Source organism: Rhamphochromis sp. 'chilingali', assembly GCF_963969265.1.
Source record: "Rhamphochromis sp. 'chilingali' genome assembly, chromosome: 16".
NCBI classification, from domain to species: Eukaryota; Metazoa; Chordata; class Actinopteri; order Cichliformes; family Cichlidae; genus Rhamphochromis; species Rhamphochromis sp. 'chilingali'.
In genome coordinates, this window is record NC_137943.1 from 8,430,479 (window position 1) to 8,450,710 (window position 20,232).

At 40.4% G+C, this 20,232-nt stretch overlaps 1 protein-coding gene across 1 annotated transcript in view; it reads left to right on the forward strand.

Moving 5' to 3' along the window:
- The window catches only part of LOC308412680 (sodium channel protein type 2 subunit alpha-like), a 48,357-nt gene extending 28,248 nt beyond the window's left edge, over window positions 1–20,109 (forward strand). Inside the window, exons 10-27 of the mRNA XM_080907201.1 lie at window positions 314–511; window positions 605–793; window positions 876–1,247; window positions 1,344–1,491; window positions 2,023–2,261; window positions 2,992–3,165; window positions 3,573–3,929; window positions 6,849–7,259; window positions 10,062–10,179; window positions 10,293–10,447; window positions 10,673–10,846; window positions 12,510–12,632; window positions 14,062–14,334; window positions 14,610–14,663; window positions 14,744–14,885; window positions 15,130–15,230; window positions 15,409–15,679; window positions 16,697–20,109. Of these exons, the coding sequence (XP_080763327.1) occupies window positions 314–511; window positions 605–793; window positions 876–1,247; window positions 1,344–1,491; window positions 2,023–2,261; window positions 2,992–3,165; window positions 3,573–3,929; window positions 6,849–7,259; window positions 10,062–10,179; window positions 10,293–10,447; window positions 10,673–10,846; window positions 12,510–12,632; window positions 14,062–14,334; window positions 14,610–14,663; window positions 14,744–14,885; window positions 15,130–15,230; window positions 15,409–15,679; window positions 16,697–17,925 (4,728 nt within the window). The 3' untranslated portion in view covers window positions 17,926–20,109. The remainder of the gene's footprint in view (window positions 1–313; window positions 512–604; window positions 794–875; window positions 1,248–1,343; window positions 1,492–2,022; window positions 2,262–2,991; window positions 3,166–3,572; window positions 3,930–6,848; window positions 7,260–10,061; window positions 10,180–10,292; window positions 10,448–10,672; window positions 10,847–12,509; window positions 12,633–14,061; window positions 14,335–14,609; window positions 14,664–14,743; window positions 14,886–15,129; window positions 15,231–15,408; window positions 15,680–16,696) is intronic.
- Window positions 20,110–20,232: the final 123 nt, after the last annotated feature.

Genomic DNA, 20,232 nt, shown 5'->3' on the forward strand with positions numbered 1-20,232 from the left:
TTCTTTATTCAACTTCTGTTGTCTTTTTGTGAGCTTTCGGAGCGTTTTTCTATTTGCTGGTCTTCTCTGGGGCCAAAGTAGTTTTCACTTTCACAAAGAATCAGTAACTGGGTGACATAGTGGAGAAACACAACTAACATACTTAAACGGATATTGAATAAGACGTCACTTCACAAAGTGGCCAGAAACCTTTTTGTACTGACCTGTGTTGTTTAGCTTTAGCATATGATCTGCCTTATGACTATACACAGTGCTGAACCAGTGACTCTGGTGAATTTGCTTTTATTGCCTTTACTTTCTTTGATTCCCACAGACTCTGCGCTCAGCTGGGAAGACCTACATGATCTTCTTTGTTCTAGTGATCTTCATGGGCTCTTTCTACCTGGTCAACCTTATCCTGGCTGTGGTGGCCATGGCCTACGAGGAGCAGAATCAGGCAACCATCGCTGAGGCCTGGCAGAAGGAGAGAGAGTTTCAGATGGCCATGGAACACCTGAGAAGAGAGCAAAGAGTAAGTGCGGTGCATTGTCATATTTTCATGTGCGCCTTCAGCTGAAGACAGACACAACTGTAACTCTTTCAAACAATTTCATCCCATGTGAAGCTGGCAGCAAAAAGACAAGCACAGGAGACAGACTCAGTGTTGTCCCCGGAGCTGTCTCCATTCTGTGTGAAGTACACAGGAAGTATACGAAGAAGCAGCAGCAGAAGAAGAAGATCTCACAGAACGCTGTCCGAAGAAACGGCAGAAGAAGCTGCAGAACAGAAGATGGAGCCCCTGGAAGAAGTAATGGTATGTAACCTTAAGGAGCGCGCTGTCGAGTTGTTAATGGTTGAAACCACAGAAGCTAATGCGTTCTTCCATATTTCTGTAGCCTCCCCTGTCCCCCCTGCCGGCCCACCCTCTGCTGGCCACGCTATCCTCTCACCCGCTCAGCACCAGACGAGGAAGCCAGAACAGCATCTTCAGCTCCTTCCGCGTTCGCAACAACTCAGAGGCCGACTTCGCGGACGACGAGTACAGCGTTCACGGAGACGTCTTCAGGAGTCGCACCAGTTCGACAGCGACGCCATGGAAGAGGAGAACGGGCAGCGTGAGAAGCCACTGCTCCCAAATCTTCACCCCCAGCCTCAATGTCAACGGTCGACTGAACATCTCCCTCGACCACAATGGAGTCATGACTATGGGTCTGCTCACCCCTACGTCCATGCCAGCTCACAGCATGGAGAGAGTCAGGGAAGACACAGTGAGTGACGGAGCCTTTGTTATGAGACTGTTCTGAAAAGTTTAAATATGAGTTTATAAGAACATGACAATACAGCCTTGTTTGTTTGTTTTTTAGATATTTTCTGTTTGCCAGAAGCCCTCCAGCACAGAGGAGACAGTTCCAAGGCCTCTCCTGCAACCTTCCCCCACAGTGACAGATCCATCCCCCGTGCGCAGGAAAAGGGGCCTGAGCTCTGTCAGCTTTTATAGTGATGCCATGGACGGTGCGTCCATTTCACTGTTTAAGGAAGTGTTCAGAAATTACATCCCTTTTTGGGGATATATAAAGCTAGCTTAGCAAAAGGGTTGGAAACAGCTAGCCTGGTCTTGTCTGAAGGTTACTAGATCCTCTACATGTTGCTAAATAACATATCCAGGAAGTTATTACATCAGAAAATAGTGTAACAAATGCATATATCTCCCATTATTTCTTTAGTACTGTTTTGTGTCATTAAGCAGATGATACCTAACATATTTAAGGTCCCAGTAGGTGGATTTTGCTACTTCCCAAACAAAGCCAAACCAGCTTTCCCCCTGATTTCTGTATTTATGCTCAGCTGTTATAATGAAGGCATAGTAGAAGAAATTAGAACTGGTTTTCTCAACCAACCCTCCACCTGCCCAAATAACATTTAACTTTAGTTAACTTTGCTAGCAGAAGGACCCTAGAATCGCCGCTGGTTTCAGGTTTTAGCTGTTCAAAAATGATCAAGTTATCTGCAGATATAAATCATTTCCGTGTGGTGTCTCTGCAGAGCTGGAGGAGTCGAGGCAAAAGTGCCATCCCTGCTGGTACACGTATGCCAAGAAGTATCTGATATGGGACTGCTGCCCCTGGTGGCTGAAGCTGAAGGAGTATGTGAAGCTAATGGTGATGGATCCTTTCCTGGATCTTGGTATCACCATATGCATTGTGCTGAACACCCTCTTCATGGCACTTGAACACTACCCCATGACTGATGAGTTCAACACCATGCTCTCAGTGGGCAATCTGGTAAGAGGGTTTTAAAGATACCAGAGGGATGTTTCCAGCTTTTAACACACTTTCTATAAGTGCTGTCGGGTGCTAGATAAGGAGAGGAGAGTGGAACAGAGAGGAAACTGAACTGGCCGGCATTCAGATAATCCGTCTCTGTTTGCAGACAGGTTGATTTTCAAAGCAGGTGCAGGACAGGAGGTCAAATATAGTGATGCTGATCCGCTGTCAAAGATTCTGTTTTAGACTATTTGCGATTATCTTTAATAACATGGAGTATTTTTAGCAAGAGGTGGAATTGATTTCCTGTTGTTCTGTTTTGAAATCTCTTCCTACCGGTGAATTTTAGACTCTGACAGAGATTTGGTAAATAAATAAATACATTAATACATTAAGTAATTTTAAAATTATATAACTTTATATGTACCTTTATATGAATAAATTAAAAACAACAACAAAAATGAAATAACACATTGAAATACATTGTTATATTTTCTGTTGAACTAAGGTTTGTGTGCAGAAACCTTCACTGAAATGTTTTTAGTTCACTCATTAATAAAATTCTAATTACACATCTTTTGAAGGCGGTTGTGTAAAATTGTTTATTTGTGGTCAACAAAAGAGAAACAACTCATCTAAAAGAGAGTGAATGCTCTACTAATTAAGCTGTAGCTATATAATATTCCTAGTGTTTTGCTGGATTTTTCACCTCTAAATGTCCTTTTGTCACTCTGTGTTTTTTTTCTAGGTGTTCACTGGTATATTTACAGCTGAGATGGTACTGAAGCTGATTGCCATGGACCCCTATTACTACTTCCAACAGGGCTGGAACATCTTTGACGGCGTCATTGTTTGCCTCAGTTTAATGGAGCTGGGCCTCTCCAATGTGGAGGGACTGTCCGTCCTGCGATCTTTCAGATTGGTGAGGGAAATCTTGTTCATTCTCTGTGTTACTTTGAAGAAAATTGATTAATTATTTCTGATTGATCAGCTCCTGATGAACAGAAGACAAAACCTAGACACGGGAGCAGATTCAACTATTTGCAATGGGAAACAGACAGCTGATGAACTAAGGGTTCTCGGATGGGTGAAGTCTAAGATAAAAATATGGACAAAGCATAATATGTCCATTAAAAAAATGATGATACCTAGGAACAGAGTTGTCAGAGTTGCACATTATATCTAATAATCAGACTACATCTAAAAACATAAAAGTCTCTTAAGGTTTTAACTCTGAAGTCTAGTTAACTTGTGCAACTTGTACAGTGTAATAGTCAGTCTATTCTGAAGATGCAGCATCATTTGTCTTCACATTTCTCTTATCATAAGTTGCGAGTCTTCAAGCTGGCAAAATCCTGGCCCACTCTCAACACTCTCATCAAGATCATCGGCAACTCGGTGGGCGCCCTGGGAAACCTGACGCTGGTGCTGGCCATCATTGTTTTCATCTTCGCTGTGGTGGGAATGCAGCTATTCGGCAAGAACTATCAGGACTGTGTCTGTAAGATCTCCTTTGACTGTCAGATGCCTCGCTGGCACATGAAGGACTTCTTCCACTCCTTCCTGATTGTGTTCAGGGTCTTGTGCGGCGAGTGGATCGAGACCATGTGGGACTGTATGGAAGTGGCTGGCCAGCCCCTCTGCATCCTGGTCTTCATGTTGGTCATGGTCATAGGGAACTTGGTGGTAAGTTATTATGACTTGGCATTTAAACTCTAACCTGTTTAAGGTTATGTTGAGTGATAGTCTATATTTTTTGTACCGGCAAAGCTCACAAAAAGATTAAACTCAACAAGAGTTTCTTTTGAGAAGTGTCTGTGTGGCCTTTCCCCTGTTCCTCTGTGCTGTAAAGTTCAGACAGTAGAAATGAGTCAACCACAGTGTTGCACTGAGTGACATTTACCTCAGTCCTACATGCACCACATTGCTGCTGCAAATGCCAACTACAGGATCAGGCACGAGGTGCAGTCAAAAAGCTGGAAAATGAATCCAGTCCTAATTTAAACTATCTGATCCCTCCTTCACGTTCTTTCATTGGAAAGCTCTCACTGGAAGTCCTGTTCTGATCAGCTGCGCTTGCATAGAGAGCAAACATCAACTTCTGTCACAAACTGACCAACTTTCATGCCGCAACCGTCACATTGCTCATAGCAGTGATCTCAAAGTCATAGCCACCTGACTCAGAGAGCATCCTCACATCATGTCAGGAGCACAGGCAACATGGTTGTTCACCAGAAATGACCCCAAAGTCAAACTTTCAGTGTGGAAATTACTGTCACATCACCATGTGGTAGCAAGTCATTCCCCACCACCCTGAGATTTGCTTCCAACTGTGCAGTTAAATTACCAACTGTGCAGGAACTGGAGCAGCACTTCCCCGGGAAATTACCTGGAAGGGGAGACTGAGAAAATTAAAGTTTGTTATTTTTGAACATACCTTAAATGTTTAGGTCAGTGGCTGAACTACTCTGAAAACGGACTTGTTAAAAAAAGGTGTCCAGGCAGTACGTGGAATTACTCAGCCTATTTAAACATATAGAAGTATGGATTTTTGTAAGCATTACAAAATGATTGAATCCATTGCTCCTTAATAAAGATTTAAAAAAATGGAGGATATGTGGAGGGTATGAGTGTATCATTTGTCTTTAACAGAAGAAGTGCTTTTGATGTTCAGGCAAAGTTGTGACAGGCAAAGTTATCCTTTAAACAGTATTTGATGACTAAGAGCGATGCAGTAGCGTTTCAATGCTACCAAATCCACTTGGTGATGTCACAAGTAATCTGGGATTACGTGGCACAAGAGAGGACTGCTGATTGTGTATTATGTGAATGGACCATCCTTCAAGTTAATTATGTTAAAATTTGCAAGCTGTATTAGTTTGTATATCTGTAAATGAGCAACTCTTCAGCATGCTGTATTAAATGAAAGTGTCATGGTCTTGCTTCAGATTAGATTTAGCAGAGTTTCTACCAAATTTAATAGATTATAGATTTATGAGATGTGCAGATCATTTCGTTCTATTTTCACTTGCATTTTTACACATCACCTCAACTTAAAAACCCTCTGTTATTTGTGCTGCATCATATGTGTATTATCTACACATGTTGCCGTGCAAACTGAAGCGACAAGAGACAAACTCAGTGCTGGAGCAGCTTTACTGCCCTTTTATCCACCACTAATGAGCTAAGCCTTACGGGTGAAATGGGGACCCAAGTGTTGCACAAACACCGCAGAGCGTTCACCCCGTTTAACACCAAGTTTTGATTTTTACTCATTTTGCAAGCCAACACATGCAGCTGTTAAAAAAAACAGCAGTTAATTCAGTTTTAATTGTATACGCCCACCCACATTCACTGCTCCTCCCATATGGCCAGCCGTTTCCTGTGAGCTGATATTAAAGAATACAAAAGCGCGCTGAATTTGCAGGATTTGTTTATAGTCAACGTTGTTTTGCTTTGAATGTGGTGTCGTTCCAGTGGTGATCCTGGTAATAGAAATACATGCAGAAATAGTTGTATTTTAGTATAGCACTATTTTAACCCAGTAAAAATCTAGTTTTATTTACTTGTTCACTTGCTCCCCTCGACTTTTGTAGTTAGGATAAGTTTAAATTCTTTTGACAAAAAATTAGCAAGAGATTTGCATAATTCAAACCCAGTCAAAAGAATGGTACTAGATATTTCTAGGTGTACATAGCAGTTTCTCAAGTATCACATAGATGCTATTAGTGGATAGAGACACTTTCATTGACTGTATTGCCTTGTTAGCCTAAAGATCAGATCACAACAGCGCTCCCTATGGAATTTAATGGACAGGAACCTCTCTGTGCACATGAATCGTGGGAAAGCAGTTTATCTGTGGGATTATCCAGGATGCTTAGGGGTGAGAAGGTCGGAGGGCATTCATCACTAATCATCTGCTCATGCTCCCCATCTCTGAGTAGCTCAGTGGCTAAAGATGATCCTTGCCAACTGTGCACATCACCCATGAAGGGAATGCACACACAGACACACACACATATGTGCAGTGTTATGCCCCGTGCTGCTGCTCTCTAAGCTAGCAGACAGATTACTTAGGAGTTGGATGCTTTGAACCTTGACTTCAGGAGGCCTGAAACATCAGCCATATGTACCTGAGCGTATCATTGTTGCAGAACTTTGCGGGATTTGCCAATGTTGACAAAATATATGGGACATCATGTCCGGCATTATGTCAAATGATAAAGCATACATACATACTAAACAATTCAGAGCTTTGCGCATCAGATGGTGATACAAGCATAATATGGCTATACAATGTCCTGCTTTGTTAACCCTTTTCACACCAAGGATCTCTGCTGCAGGCCATATTAACACACTACCCACCACCACCTATTATTGTGGAGTGTGGCATATTGAATAAAGAGGCTGTGTGGAAATGGGATGTAGCATTTCTGTGCATAAGCAAATTTGGTTGAAATGTGTTTCTTATTTGTAGATGCAAAAAAGAAAGAGAGAAAGGGGCTAAGGGTTTAAGTGGTTACGGCTAAATAGCTATAAGCAAGTCTAATAGTTTCATCCATTCAGATGTAAGTAAACATACATTTTTTGGTATGTCAACAACAGGTGCTGAATCTCTTTCTGGCCCTGCTGCTGAGCTCCTTCAGCTCAGACAATCTCTCTGCTCCAGACGAAGACGGGGACTTGAATAACATTCAGATTGCCATCGCTCGCATCCATTCCGGCTTTTCCTGGATTGTCACAAGCGTCATCAACCTCTGCAACAGGAGCTTGAAGCGTCGAAAACACAAAGCCAAGGAAACCAGTCAGGCCCTCAAGCCGGTCGGAAATCACATGGAGAGCAATGGGGGGATTTTTGGACGTTATGGAGAGAAGTACATCGTACCAGAGGAGGACAGCTACATGACCAACCCAAACCTGACTGTCATTGTTCCTATCGCGCCTGGGGAGTCAGATGTGGAGTTTTTGGAGGAGGAGGAGATCTCAGAGTCATCAGAGGATGAAGAAAACAAACTGGTAAGTATGTCGTGCCCAGAATCATGTTTGGGGCTTAACTTCAGGCTTTAATGCTCTCTGAACTTACATACTTTAGAGAATGTGATTTTATCGGCATACTTTTCGCTAAGAATGAAATCTCATCTTGTCATTTGAAACACTCAACTTGTTTGTTTGGCTTGTGTTTCTTATTATATAAATGAGTAATTACTTGGTTTTTTGCTGTTTGTATATGCTGAGATAAACTCAAGAAGTCCACGTTGACAACAAATTATGATTTTGAAATTATTGTCTGATCTACCTATTAAATTGAGATGTGCTGGAATAATTGAAGTTTTTTCAAAGATTTTTCAGAAGCTTTTAATTTTTACAAAGGGTCTGTATGAGAATGAACATGATATCAAAATGGTGGGATTAGTTTATCATGTTTAATGACTGGACACAGAAGGGCTGCACACTTTCCAAACTAGCTGTGGCTAAAACAGAGCTTATACTGTTTAACATATGTGTGTATGTTTAAGCATATATGTTTTGTGCTGGTAGCCTAAATATTATTAGTAACATCTGTGTTTTCTAATTCTGATGATGATGATGATGCTATGGAATCAGTCTGTCATAGAGTCCCGCACACCCACACACATGTTAATGAGATGTGGTTGAATGTGTGCCGAGCTATGCTTAAAGCTATATTTAGTACACACATGTTAAAGGGGTTGATTATCCCTAACTAACAGGAAAATGAGGCCATTACTATTTAAGCCACACATCTTATCCTTTGAATTTAGATTTTCAGTCCCATTGAGACACGTGTAGAAAATCAGCGTCCTAGCCACACAGTCAGCCTTTACAAACATTTGTGAAAGAATGGCTCGTTCCAAAGTGCTCACAGAATTTGAAGGTGGCGCTGTCACAGGATGTCACTGTAGCAAGAAGTCAGCATTCGATATCTCTTCCCTTCTAGATATTCCACGGTCCACTGTAAGTGCTATTATTACAAAGGGAAAGCTTTTAGGAGCCACAGCAATGACCCATGGAGTTACAGCCCACTTAAAGTTACAGTATCAGGTTGCCAAGTGGTAAGGTGCATAGTGAGTAAAAGTCACCAATGCTCTTCTGACTCAAAACCTCTTCTGGCATTACCATCAGCACAAAAACTGTGTGCAGCTTCATGTGTTTGGATGGCTGAGCAACTCCTGTAGGTTTGATGTTTAGGTCTCCCTGTACTTTTGTCCACAGCACTCTTTACACCCATTAGCGAGTACTGTAAGATTATATGATTATTAAGAGTACAAACATTGGAAGAACACATCATTGAAATCATTGAAATATAAAGTAAAGAAAATTGCAATTGAAAGCAGAACACGTTTATAGAAATCAAAATGATAAAAACATGAACAACTGAACAAAAGAATCTGGGATTAAAGCAGTTCAAGACTTCAGTGTTAGAAACGCAGGACGTATACAGCAGACGGTGCATTGCTGAAATGCCTGCCTAAACAGATATGTCTTTAGCACACTTCTGAAAGCCTCTTAGGGAATCTTAGGGAAGCACACCGAGCATTCGACGGGTCAGGCATCGCAGCTTGAAAAGCTCACCCCTGATCCGTAGGTGCATTAGTATTATTTGCCCGGCATTAGACAGCTAACTTACACACCAACACTGGACGAAGCTGTAATGACTGAGATACAGTTTGTTTCTTGTTTGCATTTCTGTACATATTAAATGAGTTTACCGTGCACTCAGCAACAGTAACTAACACCGTGTGTATAGTTGCTTTAATTTGCATGAAAACGCAACAGTGAGAGTGCAATAGCACTCCTCAGTTTTTGTATAGATTTGGATTTGACTGTGTTCATTCGAAAGCTTTAGAGTCAGACTGTCCTGCAGATCGGGCGTTTGTTGAGGCGGAGGATGTGTCGTTCCTGTCCTGTCTGGCAGAAAAACAGGAGCAGGCCAGATGTGGAGCCAGGCGCTGTAGAGCAGATTAAACTGACACAGCTGAGCTGGGCAGCCTGCAGTCTGGTGCTCTCTCTTCCTCTTTCCCTCCCATGCGCTGCTGCACACCACACTAGAACTAGGCATCATGAAAAATGGGGGCGGGGGGGACCTCCAATCGTCCATCAGCTTAACTGGGCATCTGCAGCTGCTCTGCATATGCAGAGCTTTAAACACACACAAAAGTGATAAACATATTATATGTAAGAATATTGTTAAAAAGAAATCCTATAGTTAAGTATTTGAGTCTTCTCTAGAGTGTAAATAAATCTCCTTTGCTTAAATGGGATCAATTACTACTTTCTGATGTGCCATCAGTCCATTATGTTTCTCACTGTCTTTAAACTCTAAGATGAGCAATGCTGGTAATTTGGTTTCCAGATCCCGTGCATGCCCTTTAATGCTGGATTAAATTTCGTATCATTTTACGAGATTGAAGCTGCACCTCTGTCCTGTAAATCATATGAAATATGTTGTTGTTACAACACGTGAAAATCTCATCAAAATTGCAGTAAGCCTCACAGGAGATTGAAAGTCCATCAAGGTGCGCCGGCTCTGATGGGATGAATGCACGCAGGCTCATGTGGAGCAGGAAAATGTGCTGCAACTTCTTTTTCTTTAAAAAAAAACTCTTAATGTGTGACATGAATGTATGACAACAGCATCAGCAGTATCACAACAGGCTGGGGAACACAACCAGAACAAATCACTGTTTGCTAGTTTAATATAGATTCATATTCTGTATTTACACATGCAGATGTCAAAGAGCTGAGGGCTGTTTCCATACGAGGGCACGTGATTGTAAACACTCAGACTTTATTTTGTAGGAGAAGATCAGCCTGTCAGAGGGCAGCACAGTGGATCTAAGGAAGCCCGGAGAGGAAGAGGATAACTTGTCAGTGCTGGATGAAGACAGTATGGAGCCTGATGAATGCTTTCCTGAATGTGAGCGAAAGTAGCAACCTCACTAAATCTGCTAACGTGCATTCATTTAAAATGTTTATTTTTTTCCTTCATGCTGTGATAAATGCCGGTTTGTTTTTTGACACGGTCATCAGTCTGCATGAGACACTGCCAGTGCTGTAACATCAACACCAGCCATGGACTAGGACAGGCCTGGTGGAGGCTGAGGAAGACCTGCTACCAGATTGTGGAGCACAGCTGGTTTGAGACATTCATCATCTTCATGATCCTGCTCAGCAGTGGGGCTCTGGTAAGGGTCCTAGATCTAATTAGAAAGATTAGTATTGATCCAATACCAATATTAATTATTAATCTCTGGATTGACCAACAGTATCAGCAGTAGATTTGATGAGACGTTGAGCTGGCTGATGTCCAAATTGCGCCTTTTGTGTAGTTTTAAAGAAAAAAACTTCTCACAGATGGTTTTCTTATGCTGAGCAATGGAAATGTAATGCTGCGTTTTCTTATACTGCAGGCATTTGAAGACATTTACATTGAAAAGAGAAAAGTCATAAAGGTGATGCTGGAGTACGCTGACAAAGTCTTCTCCTACATCTTCGTCCTGGAGATGTTCCTCAAGTGGATTGCATACGGCTTCAAGACGTATTTTACAAACTACTGGTGCTGGCTCGACTTTCTGATTGTGGATGTAAGTTAACGCTTTGCTGCTTTGGTTTTCAAATCATATGACGTGAAAGGATGTAGCTGAATGTATGCCGTACTTGTGGGATTTATAGCTCTAATGATGCCAGATTTTTCACAGGAGAGCACGTGAATTAGCTCTAGACAACATTTTCAATACCTGAACCTGTTCGCTGCAGAACTAAGTGCTAATTCACACTGAAACAGTAGATACGTTGTAGATTTTTGCAGCTGCTCTCATGTCAGGATTTGGCCGTTCCCCAGTAGGATTTTGCCACACATTTGTGGGGAACTGGATGCGGTTCTGTAAGTGTTTAGTCACTCAAAGTGCCCGAGGCATGCAGCCCTTGACTTCCTCTGATTTCACCTGCTGTTACACAGATTGCCACAGACCGCTCTATTGTTAGGGTAAGTTGTAGTTAGCAGGTCCCAGGTGAGTATGGAGTATGGAGTCTGGGACTGGAAACTTGCATCCGCATCACAAATGCTTCTGTGTTTCTTCACTCGTAAGCGCTTTTTGTTGCGATATCAAAAGCCACCGTCTTGTTTCTAAACAAATGCTTTTCATATAAAATGAGATTTAAAATAAGAATAATTTAAAAAACCGCTCTCAGCAATCATCGTTTGAACCGCTTGGGTACAGGACCTTGGCTTTTATATCAAAACCAAACGCAGTTTCATGTGATCTGAGGCTTATCTACAGAAGATCTGGTTTACTGTGGAACGTAAAGTCTTCTTTTTGAACTGCACCAGCTGAATTCATGTGTGACCTGTTTGGTGTAACTCAGGTACCGAGCGTTCTCTGTTTTTTATGTTTAAAGGAAGTCCTAGCAAACTTTTCTTTCCTACTTTTGCTTTATTTTTGTATTTTTTTTTTGTCTGTATTGTGGTGGAGCCAAAGACTTCTGTAGTCCTGAAATTGATTTTGAATATCTTCTTTAGATATATTGGCCAAACGCATCTTTAAAAGGACTTTTATAAAGAAATACAGATCATTGGGACCTTATTAGCCCTAAATTGTTTTGAATGAACTTATTGGATCAATTTGGAACAAAATGGGAAACAAATTTGGCAAAGACAGATTAAACTTCTTTATAAAACTCACTCTATTTGATATATATACATATTTATATGCATATATAGCTGAGTATGCATGCATGGATACTGTTTTTACCATATGTGCATACTTGTCTGTGTTTTTTCATCATCCTTCATGACTCGACTTTCTCACATATCTTTCATGCCATTTTCATCCATAGCTGTCATCCAAGGGTCATTCAACAGCGGAATACCATTTTGTTTTGTCTCTTTTGGATGTAGAATAGAGTGGAAGTCTAAATTTGCTGAAACGATGATTCAAAAACCAAATCAAATCTAAACCTCAAAAATACAATATTTGTGTTCCTAACTGTGGAATGTCCCAAAATACACACAAAAAATGTGACTATGGCTCTTTAAATGTTTCTGACGTGTCTCTTACGACTCTCCTCCGTTTTTTTGATTCTTTATAAGAGTCGCTAAAAATATACTCACTTTCTTGGCAAATGTGCTGATAAGACCAGTTGATATTGTTTTTTTCAGTACTTTTCGCTGTTTCCTCTCAAAGGTTTAAGCACAGATGTCTGTTTTATGATTCTCAGAGTTCATACACCTTTCTGTACTCCACATAGGTGTCCTTGATAAGCCTGGTAGCAAATTCACTGGGATATTCTGACTTTACTGCCATCAAGTCCCTGAGGACCCTCCGTGCTTTGAGACCTCTCAGAGCTCTGTCCAGATTTGAGGGCATGAGGGTGAGAAATATGTTTTCTGTCCTTTGCTGTCACTGTTGGCTACTAACATCCTGATTAATCTCATTAATATTCTTTCACTTATGGATAAACTCTTAGTTATAAAGCAACTTTAGCATTGGGACTACCACAACAGCTTAATTGATTAGTAGTTTTCTACAAGGTAGAAATGTCTCAACAGCTGCTGAGTGGATAAAACTTTGGAACTGATGTCACTGTGGATGTGTTGTAGTATTTCAGGGATTTGTTACATGTAAAGTCTTTAGTTATCCAACGAAAGACAGCAGTTCTTTAGCTTCTTGCTAGATTAGCCCTAAACTTTGTGCAAACATGTATAGTTCCCAATCTTATTGTAAAAAATGTAAATTACTCTAAAGTTCTGACAACTAGATTTTCCAGCAGTATATGTGTTTTATAGGGTACATGCTGAACCGAGCCATACTAAATGTAAACTTTATAGTACTGTTATACTTTTATAACAGTAGCTGTTATACTTTTATTTTAGTGATTGTGATTTAATGCAGTTTTCGCAAACAGTTTAAATGGTAAATGGTCTGGTTCTTATATAGCACTTTTCTACTCTTCTGAGCACTCAAAGCGCTTTACACAACTTGTGCATTCACCCATTCACACCCATTCGCACAAGCACATTTTTCTAGGTGCTTTCTAAGTAACATTCACACACACTCATACTCCAATGGTTTGGGGTTAGTATCTTGCTCAAGGATATTTGGCATGCAGACTAGGGGAAGCCAGGAATCGAACCACCAACCTTCCGATCAGTAGATGACCTGCTCTACTGAGCTACAGCCACTCCGTTTATTTAACTGCCACTTTATTAGGTACATCTTTTTACCTGCTTACTAACACCTAATCACATGGAAGCAACCCAATTCATTTAGGTATGGAGACATGGTAAAAGGGCCAGCTTAGGTTCAAAGCAAGCACCAGAATGTGGGGGAAGATGATTTGAGTGATTTTGATTTGGGCTCTGAAAACAAAGGGGGTCTCACACTAATACTAGCAAGGTGTAGCTCATAAAGTGGCCATGTGTATAAATGTGTGTGTCTGTCCATATACCCTGAATTTGTATGACAGTATCGCCACATTGTTATGTATCCCACTGACTTTTCCTGTACTTTCAAAAATCATACATGTGATTTAGAGTGAAATTGATTATCAACACACAGCACATACAGCACATGTATTATCATACAAAGGATTGTCATAACGTAAATCACTGTGAAAAATTGTCCTGTTGGCTTCAAGTTAGAATTGGGAAACTAAACTTCAACTATCACATCATAGCATATGTAGAAAACAAGATTACCAGACTAGTGTGCACTACAGAGATCACAAAGATAAGCTGTTTACAACAATAGAATATACTTTATTTCTCTGGGACTGACCTGATTTCTTGTTTGCTCATCAGGTCGTGGTGAACGCCCTCATAGGAGCTATTCCCTCCATTATGAATGTGCTGCTCGTGTGTCTCATCTTCTGGCTGATCTTCAGCATCATGGGAGTCAATCTGTTCGCCGGCAAATTTGGAAAGTGCGTGAACAGAACGGGGTTCATCCACAGTGTCTCTTTGGTCAACAACAAGTCAGACTGCCTCACCATGAATGACACCCAGTTCTACTGGACAAAAGTCAAGGTCAACTTTGACAATGTGGGGCTTGGCTACCTTTCTCTTTTGCAAGTGGTAAGTTGATTTTATTTTTAACCTGTCAAACATGATGCCAGCCTGTTTTTGCTAATAAACACCTTGAGAACTTGTTCACTACTCATGTTGTTGTTTTGTTCCTCTCCTGTTCTGTCCAGACACTTAAATCAGTCTCTCTCATGTTGCAATATTTACAGCAGATCATAAAAGACATTTCACTGTTGTTTTCTTTCTAAAAATGAAATCAGCTGTTACTATAACATTACAATGCAGCGCCTGGACTATGACATCGTACTATATTCTCTTATTTACAGGCTACATTTAAAGGATGGATGGAAATAATGTATGCAGCTGTTGATTCAAGAGGAGTAAGTATATTATTTTCTTCCACACCTATACCATGAAAATTCTAACTAACTAACTGACTAATGAACCCATTTGTTTTTAGGTGGAGGAACAACCGATAAAAGAAATCAACCTCTACATGTACCTCTACTTTGTAGTCTTCATCATATTTGGCTCCTTCTTCACCCTCAATCTCTTCATCGGTGTCATCATTGACAATTTCAATCAGCAGAAAAGAAAGATGAGTATTAAAAACGCTGATTTCAGGCTGGGATCACTTGATATTTGCGTGCAGTTCTTATTATTTGAAGCTGCAGAAATAAATGCATGAATAGTCCAATAAAAGTACAAAGGAAAATTTTCTATAGTAAGAATAAGGTGGCAGGATTTTTGGTTTTAATTCCCCCAGATTGAACATTTAAAAGAAAACAACTTCTGTCATTGTTTTAGGAAAGAAAGTAACGTGAGATATTTTTCTTTTCCACTTAGGAGGACAAGATATCTTCATGACTGAAGAGCAGAAGAAGTACTACAATGCTATGAAGAAGTTAGGAACTAAAAAACCTCAAAAGCCAATACCCAGACCCACGGTAAAGCTATATAAATTGCAAATGTAGCACATTTTTAAGATACAGATTTTTACCTGTACACTTTATATATTGTTTAAAATATTTTGTATTTTTTTGAAGTGATATCATTAACCTTGCAAACCTTGTTAAGGATTATATAAATTAAATTGTATTCTTGCTTGTTCTTTCCCGATCCTAGAACATTATCCAAGCCTTCTTCTTTGATCTGGTGTCTAAGCAAGCCTTCGACATTATGATCATGATGCTCATCATTGTCAACATGGTGACCATGATGGTGGAAACCAATGAGCAGTCAGAGCGAATGGAGTCCATCCTCAACAAGATCAACCTGGTTTTTATTGTGATCTTCACCACCGAATGCCTGATCAAGATCTTTGCCCTCCGTTGTTATTTCTTCACCGTTGCATGGAACATTTTTGATTTCGTGGTGATAATTCTCTCTATTGTCGGTAAGAAGTAAAAAAAAATCTTTTTGTTTACAATTTTTGTAAATGCCAAGCTAGTGAAAAAACCAGTCAGAAAAGATGAGGAGGGAAAATTGTGAGTGTCCACCTGTAAAAACATACCTGTTTTGGGGGTTGTCTCATTGTTGTCCTGTTGTTATTTCAACATCTAAGCAACCCAGTCTTTAAGTCTGACCTCATTAGTCATTTCCGGGTCCAAACTTTGCTTCAGGTCCCACAGTCACTTTAACATCGCTGAAAGTTAAACACTGTCTAAATTCTTTCATCTTTAATAAAATGATCTGTGTGGCTGTTCTACCAGGAGTAACAATTGAGTTTAACATCCAGGCATCCATGAAAACAGAATTTATGAAATGAGTTAGAAGTTAGCAGGGAGTTAGCTTGCTAGTTTCTACCTAAACATGATATAGCATGTTGTGACTGAGGGATTTCTGAAAAAATTAAAATGTACAGCTCTGCTATCACTTCCAAAATAAATGAAGATGGAAAACTAAACAGCAGTGACGTTTGTAGGGTTACTGAAGTTGGACTAGCTGGTATATAATGATGTGCTGCGCGGTGGCTAGGCACAGAGCTATGGTTAGCATAATACAGTGGCTTGCAAAAGTATTTGGCCCCCTTGAACTTTTCCACATTTTGTCACATTACAGCCACAAACATGAATTAATTTTATTGAAATTCCACATGAAAGACCAACACAAAGTGGTGTACACGTGAGAAGTGGAACGAAAATCATACATGATTCCAAACATTTTTTACAAATAAATAACTGCAAAGTGGGGTGTGCGTAATTATTCAGTCCCCTGAGTAAATACTTTGTAGAACCACATTTTGCTGCAATTACAGCTGACCACATCAATATCCCACAAGTTTAATTTACTTGATGTTATACTCTGATTAAAAAGGGCTTTTTGAACAGTATATGAATTACAGTGCTGCAGGTTAATTTGAGTGTGTCATTGTGCAATGAGACAAATCACTTCCTGTCTGCTCTCATTTCAGGGATTGTTCTTGCTGACATTATTGAGAAATACTTTGTATCGCCGACCCTGTTTCGAGTCATCAGACTGGCAAGGATAGGACGTGTACTCCGACTTATACGTGCAGCCAAAGGAATAAGGACTTTACTGTTTGCCTTAATGATGTCCATGCCAGCACTGTTCAACATTGGTCTCCTACTTTTCCTTGTCATGTTCATCTATGCAATCTTTGGCATGGCAAACTTTGCCTATGTGAAGAAACAAGATGGAATCGATGATATGTTTAACTTCGAGACCTTTGGGAATAGTATGATCTGCCTTTTCCAGATCAGCACCTCGGCAGGCTGGGACAACCTGCTCAGCCCTATAATGTCCAGCCCCCCAGATGAGTGTGACCTCAACTTCATCAACACAGGCACCAACACCCGAGGAAACTGCGGCAACCCCTCGGTGGGCATAGCTTTCTTTGTCAGTTACATTATCATTTCTTTCCTCATTGTGGTAAATATGTATATAGCTATCATTCTGGAGAACTTCAGTGTTGCCACAGAGGAGAGCACAGAGCCCCTGAGCGAGGATGACTTTGAAATGTTTTACGAGGTTTGGGAGAAGTTTGACTCAGAGGCCACGCAGTTCATTGAGTTCTCCATGCTGTCGAACTTTGCTGACACTCTGTCGGAACCGTTGCGTATCCCAAAGCCCAACAAAATCCACCTGATCTCCATGGACCTCCCTATGGTCAGTGGGGACAGAATCCACTGCCTGGATATTTTGTTTGCCTTCACAAAGCGCGTACTGGGAGAGTCGGGGGAAATGGATGCCCTGAAACAGCAAATGGAGGAGAAGTTCATGATGACCAACCCGTCCAAAGTTTCCCACGAGCCCATCACCTCCACACTGCGGCGCAAACTCGAGGAGGTGTCTGCGATCGTCATCCAGAGGTGTTACAGGAGGCATCTTGTGCGCCGGCAGATGAAGCAGGCGTCCTACCTCTACAGACAGATAAACTACGAGACAGTTGTGGATGTGGAGAATGCTCCAGAAACGGAGGGTCTGATAGCCACCATGATCCAGCATTATGGGCCTGTGGGGGCTGCAGAGACAGCAGACGACACTATAACATCCTCCCCACCATCTTATGATAGTGTGACCAGGGCAGCCTCTCTGAGCCTCTCTGAGGTGACCCGATCAGTATCCAGAGACTCTGAACTCAGGGAGCCTGGGGAAAACTATGAGGAAACTTTTCTTTGAGAGTCAGTTGAACGGAGGGTGATTGTATTGTTTTTGTCTGTTTTGTTTACAGCAGAGAATATGCATTGAAATTACTCACGGTCTAAGAGAAAAAAAAAGCTTTTATATTTTAACAGATATGGAGGGAATATGCAGTGTTTTTAGGTAACTCGGCCTCTATTTTCTTAATGGAAGATGTCAGTTATGCCACAACGTTCAAAAGAGTACCATGGACAGCTCTGAAGTTAAACGTCATCTTAAAAATATCACAATATGGCATCAGACATAATCACGCACTCTTTTTTAATATCGACCTAGACCTATCAAGACAAAGCCACAACATTAAAACCAGCTCCCTTGTATCGTATTGGTCCTCACTGTGCAGCAAATACAACTCTGAGTCATTGAAGTAAGGAAACCAGAAGACTTGCAAAGGTCATTTGTGATATCTGGCACCAAGTTGTTAGAAGCAGATTAATCAGATTTAGAATAAGGTCTTCCGTTGAATGGATTTGTTTATCCACCACTTTATAAGACAACTAAACACTGCACTTGCTGCAACCAGTTGGCAAACATTTGAGTCAAGTCCCCATAGCAAAGAGATTGCTCACAGATGAGTTGCGCTCACACAAAAGTCGGGTGTGACTGATGCCGACATTGCTGCAGTCTGTCTGCCTTTATAAATCATTTATTTGCAAACCTTCGACAATCTGTCTGAAAGTGACTGCAGTCCGTCTGAATTAAACCACAATTTTTTGGAGACAGGTTGCTGCCCACCAGGCAAACTGTGCAGTCACAATCTTTCACCCTCTGGGCAAGCAACTGGCCACCACAACTCCTTACAACCTGTCTTCAACAGCAAAAAAAATGAAATGCAATCACTGATTTTTCCTAATCACAAGGAGGTTGCCATCCTACTTTTACTTTAGTGTGACTGAGCCATTACAGAATTAGAGAGTTAGATTAGAGAGTGTTTACTTGCAGATTAATAAAACTATCCAATGACAGATGCCAATGAAACAACATCATGACTTCAAGGAATTTACAACAGTAGTTTACACTAATAAATTTTTATTGCTAAAACCAGGAGTCCTCGTGAAGTAAAATTTGTGTCTGAAGCAACACATCCCTCCTCAAGGCCAAGAACTGTCACCTGCAGTGAAAAGCTTCTCTCTGATTACATGATAAATGGACAAGCAAACCCCCCGAGAGAACAGCAGACAAAAAAAGAAATTGGTTTCTCAAACTGAGAAATACAAGATATATGCAGCAAATTAAAAATTATTAAAGAAAGGTATTAAAGAATGCGCCTAAGTAACAAACTGACGATACAATCAAAAACAGATTTGGCTAAAAGTTTCATGAAGTTAAAAATATATATTTGTTGAATAAGTTATTTTCTACAAATACAAATTTGATAGAAATGTCCAAATGTTTTGATGGCAGTCAGTCTCGCCTGCAGGCTGAAGTTTCTAGTTTTAATTGACTGTGGCACTTTTAAAGTGCTAATTCAGGTTTTAATATGTTAATGCATACTACCGTATTACAGTTTTAACCAAAGCTTACAACTTTAGCAATTGCTCATCCAGAATGCAGGAAAAAACATAGCCAAGCCAAACCCATAAAATGACATTCATTTTACTACTTTTTGTCAACAAAATATCATTATTGATTAAATGAAGGTGATATATGCATTTTCAGATGACAGAAAACAAGCAGTATTTCATATTCATTATAAAAAAATATACTACAATGAAACCTTTTACAGCTATTTTGTCATGTATACTGCATTGCACATTTAACTTGTGTGTCAGTTACTAAGAAGGGCTGTGTGTACTGATGATCCCTGAATCATGTGCCTGATATTGATTATTGTCCGCACACTCTGAATCTCTTTAGACCGTTTAATTTGATCTGACTGATGTGGGTTTGAAGAGCATGCATGCACTGAAAGCTCATTTTGTAATTAAGCGCGTAAACAGCTTCTAGGCTGTATGATGAGTGTAAAGCTAATTTTTACATATTTTTTGTGATATATTTATATTTAAAGACCGTTTCAGTGACTCTCATAGTGGCCATTATACGATATGTTAAAACTATAAAAATATAATATCTTCATTTTTATATAAAAGACTTTCCTTGAGGACCTGGTTGTCTGTAATGCACTTAGGTTAAACATTTTATCGATTGTTTTACTGAATGATAATAAAGCTCTTTTACAGACCTGTGGATTTTCACTGACCACACAGTGGACAGTTAAAGCTGCGCTCAGAACCGAGCAGCATCCCAGCATCTTCATTTTCACATGAGGAACCAGTTAACTGATTT